The 4,747-nt window shown below is 40.6% G+C and overlaps 2 protein-coding genes across 2 annotated transcripts in view; one reads left to right on the top strand and one right to left on the bottom strand.

The window, feature by feature from the left end:
- LOC101863899 (apolipoprotein D) overlaps positions 1 to 1,165 on the top strand; it is an 11,995-nt gene extending 10,830 nt beyond the window's left edge. The window contains exon 4 of the mRNA XM_005098452.3: positions 608 to 1,165. Coding sequence (XP_005098509.1) covers positions 608 to 873 — 266 coding nt within the window. The 3' untranslated portion in view covers positions 874 to 1,165. The remainder of the gene's footprint in view (positions 1 to 607) is intronic.
- Positions 1,166 to 2,466: 1,301 nt separating this feature from the next.
- The window catches only part of LOC101847585 (apolipoprotein D-like), a 5,012-nt gene continuing 2,731 nt past the window's right edge, over positions 2,467 to 4,747 (bottom strand). The window contains exon 4 of the mRNA XM_005098466.2: positions 2,467 to 3,071. Within this exon, the coding sequence (XP_005098523.1) occupies positions 2,800 to 3,071 (272 nt within the window). The 3' untranslated portion in view covers positions 2,467 to 2,799. The remainder of the gene's footprint in view (positions 3,072 to 4,747) is intronic.

Raw genomic sequence — 4,747 nt, 5'->3', positions numbered from 1 at the left:
CCCTTACCAATAAAACTACATGGCCCAAGACTCGGTGTCAATCTTCATGACAGTGACAGTATACCGTGATTATGAAGTCTACCGCAATTCTCACCTCACTGACTACAGTCTAACGGACGGTCTATCGCCATGATACTTTCTGCGCAGGGCTATTTTATACTATCACTATCAGTCCCACCCCCTGAAGCACCGATTTCATGTAGACAGTCAAGTAAAACAGAAACATCGCTGTAGACCGTCAAATGGACCGGCACTGAGATTGTTTTGAATTTTTTAATTATTGTTTTTTAAGTAAGAGGTTTTACGGCGCTCGCAACTGCATAAGGTCATATGAGCGCCAAAAGATGAGAGGTGTTACAAGAGAGTAACAAACATAAAAAAGAAGAAGGATAGATAAGGACGATAGATGTTTGATAGGAAAGAAGAAGCAAACCACACCAGAGCATTCGCCAACCACCCACCAAATTTTGAGCTCTTAGAAAAGTTATGGAGTAGCGCCAAAGATTCTCCACTTGTAGTAGAGAATTTTTGGTAGCGCTGGCAGTTAAGAGGTTAGATACAACCCTAACAAAGCTGACTTATTTTCTCTTTATTTCGACCTCGACAGGTTCGAGACCAGCACTGTACAACATAATTGAAACCGACTACAGCACGCACACTCTGATTTACTCATGCGAAAATTTCGGTTCAACTCTTCATGTGGAGTTTGCCTGGATCCTGTCACGGACTCGGTCGCTTAACGCCACCACTGTGCAGCGCCTGGAGACCAAGCTTGGGTCTTTTGGGATTGACACCAAGCAGTTCCTGGTGACCGATCAGACGGGATGCTCCAACGTGACAGCACCAATAACTGATAGCCCTCTTGTGGGCTGAAACCTACTCCTGCTGAAATCTGAGGGGTTTTGATCTTTTGATTAGATATGTATGTGACAATATGTATGTGGATTAAGCGTTCAGTATTAGATCTGGTGGGTTCGTTTCGTTTATTAACCCTACCTCCCCCACATCCCCCCAACCCCCAAAAAGAAAAGCCTATTCGAAATTGTTTCAGTATTAAACACAATATTATAATGATGATTTCGTTTCCTCCCCAATGCTAGTGAATAGTCCAATACCTCACACTGCCATTCGATTTCTTTTTTCAGTATTAGACTCGTGTACTGACTTCGTTTTTCTTTCTTTATTTCTTTTTAGTTATATTCTTTAGATCAAATGTTACAATTACTTACTTCAAGCATGTAGACATGAAAGTGTTCATTATTAGAGAATGAATTGAGAGTGGATGCACCCTTAGCATTTGGGGGGGGGGGGGGGGGGGGGCTAACGTTGCCCCATGAACAATATCAGGAATTAATTCTAATTAATACTGGCCAATAAACGCTTCGCATTCTGTCCTCTTTACGAATGTATCCCATTTCAGATTTATCCTTACTGTTGTAAAAAGCTTTGTGAATACACCACAAATGTCCCCCACTTATAGTTGTTAACAGGTTGTCATTATAAATTGTACTCTGATTTCTCTGTTTCAAGCACAAGTTGATGCAGCTCGAATATATCCACGCTTGTGTGTTTCTCTCGTCTCGGGTGTCCGATGCATAGTGTGAATAGTCCTGGTTCGAATCCTAAAATGGCTTGTTCTGAACTTGGGTTATGTGGGAAGTTTTCAAAATCTTTACCCACTTGGTTTGGTCGTGCCGGAGATGAGCATCCCGTCTCTTAAGTCATCTAACAGAGTTGACAAGAGCGTTAAAGCTGCACTTTGTTTCCTGCTACAAAGACACCCTTACAATGTCTCTAGAGAACTTCAACACAAACCATTTGACACGGGAGAAGCTTCCGCCTGGCAGACCTAGTTGGAGAGCCGCAGTCACAATGAGCAGCTAGTCATGAGGCTTCACGAATAAGAAATGCTGAAACCAATAAGAAGCCTGCAAGCTGCGCACATCCAAAGGTAGAGGTGGGAATTTGGAATGCTTAAATCGTGGGAAACCTTTCTCCACTAGAATTGATCTCATCAGCCATAGCAGAAACTACAAGTCATTTTAACCTTTAATTCCTTCTATTCTTTTATTTGGCTTGAGAATATACTCCTTTGCGGATGTTTTGGTCATTCTCAGACATTTAAGGAAAAACTTAAATTGTTTCCATATCTTCTCATCCCATTCTGTCCCATCTTAAAAGAAAACGGGAGGGGGGGGCGTGTTGAGAAATGACAAAATATACTGATTTCTCTTCCTTTAGTTTCAACTGAGTAAGATGTTTACGGCACTTGCAGTACAAATGGTTTATACAAGTGTCTAATATGAGAGGTTTTTCTACTAGAGAGGAACATGCAAAGAAAAGGAGGACACATGAAAACGATAGAGATTTCATAGAAAAAAAGGAGCAAACCACACCGGGGCTTCTACCAACCACTCTCAACTTTTCTTCACCGCGAGCAGGGACAAATCAGAAAATGCGTACAAACTGTTTTCAACAGGAAATTGAAGTTAAAATATGTATATATTTAATGAATTTCCGTCACTTTGAATGTCATGTGTAAGCTTAAATGTGGAAGGACACATTTTTTAAAATCATCAAACTGTGTTCTATGCTGCAACAATAAGGCACACAAAAGACGAGAGCTTGATTCCTGCGTTGGGAGGTTCTCAAATGGAGTATGTCAGTCTGTCAGCATTGAAGGCGTATCCCTCTTCGCTCGGATTGGGCCTAGCAGACAGATTCGAAGCAACCTAGCTCGTTACTCATCTGAATTGTGTTGATAATTACAAGAACTATATACATCAAAATATTTTATTTTTAAAAATTTAATCTACCCATTACAGGATCAATGTCTGGTTGGTCCATTGCGCATCCTGTGTGGTTGGTCGGGATGAAACTGCTCACGTCGATGTGATACTGGGCCAGAGTGTTCTCCAGTCTGCTCACCACGGCTTTGTCCAGCGTGCGCGTGCGGGAGAGAATCCAGGCGAACTGGGTGTTGAAGATGTCAGCGATTGACGCACACGAAAAGACGAGGCTGTAACTTGAGTAGTCAGTCTCCACGATCTTGTACTCGGCCTTTGGGGAGACTGAAAAATAATGTCAACAACGAGCTATAGTTTCATTGGTCCCGTCTGTTTTTTATGTAGGTGTTTTACACACCCAATGTAAGTACTTTACGCTCACAATATAGATCATATAAGAGGTGGGCTCCGATCCTGCTTGTCGGGGCTAGTCCGGACTGAGAGGGATACAACTTCCCCGTAGAAAGACGGGGACACTCGATGAAAATTCTCCCCCCTCGGGAAACGAACTCAGGCGTTCTTCACGTTGCGGCGAAAAATCTAAACGCTACACCAAAGACGCTAGTGACATGTGTCTGTACATATTTACATACCTCGGCTTTATATCAGGGTAAATGGTAAATGGTTAGGTTTAACGCCCCTCTCAACGCTGTTGGACTATTTAAAAGACAGGATTTCCAATTGTTATGTCCATCTCCGAAAAGATCGAGCCCAGTTGAAAATTCAGATAAAGTGCCTTTCACAAGGACGCAACGTCGGACCGAATTGAGCAACAAACCCTCGAGCCCGCATCTCCTCGGCCTTAAGGGAGACTGAAAAATAGCATTGTCAACAAACTTTCACAAAATTCCAAACAAACACACTTATATGAATCAGGCGCTCGTCAATTTTTGGGCATGTGGAGATATAGATATCATCTTAAGCTTGTTCATCTGTCTTGCTTTTTATGAAAAAAAATACCATTCTACCTTGAAAAGAAGTCGAAATATTTGCCATTCAATGAGGTGGAGGTCCCCTGTTTTCAGTGATAAAATTAGAGATAAAATAGTCATCAAAGTTTGGTGATTTCCAAAGCTGGAGAGTCCTTGGAAACTGCACATTTACATTTTGCGTCCTTTAAAGAACGCTTCTCAGTAAAATTCACGTTTTAATGCGTCTACAAATAGAAAAAAAGATGTTGAGCCAAAAACAGAAATCTGATAAAAATGTCCAAACGGGCAGAAAAAAAGGCCGATTTCTCCAATTCCATTATTTGGACGAGCGCCTGATTTCACCACAATGCGTCATATATTATTATTATTATTATTATTATTATTATTATTATTATTATTATTATTATTATTATTGTTACTAGCTGGGCCCCCTTTCGATGAAAGGAATGATTGGTAAATTAACATCTACTGGAAGTCATTGGCCTACTAGAATCTATACTTACACTCTACAGGAATGGAGCAATAAATCTTGAGGGATACAAAAAATTAGGTCTAGAGCTACGCAGATTTCTTTAATTTCTCAGTGGAATAATTACAAATACCAAAGAAGGACGGGAACATTTTGTCAAATATATTTGTCTAAATTCAGGTAATGAATTATTCAAAATCGGGCTCTGTCATGGGGACCTATCTATCTTTTTACAGGTACTTGCCAATTCTAAACTCTGTAGCTGTCGTTATTTTATGAGAAAAGTGACACATGTGTTTTCAAGTTGCCAAATCTATAATAGATTCTCAGACACTTACATGCATTTTGAGACAGAATCACATACACGTTTGCATACACACAAACATACCTACAAACACACACGTATATTGTATACAAATATATACTTACTCAAACACAGACACAACTTTCCCAAACAAACACACACATACACACACTCGCCTACAAACACACACAGACATACACACACATACACACATGCAAGCACACACACACATACACGCACACACATCTACACACAC

This window comes from Aplysia californica, unplaced genomic scaffold (assembly GCF_000002075.1).
Source record: "Aplysia californica isolate F4 #8 unplaced genomic scaffold, AplCal3.0 scaffold00183, whole genome shotgun sequence".
NCBI classification, from domain to species: Eukaryota; Metazoa; Mollusca; class Gastropoda; order Aplysiida; family Aplysiidae; genus Aplysia; species Aplysia californica.
Note: the sequence above shows the minus strand (reverse complement) of the source record. Positions and strands in the feature narration are given on the sequence as shown.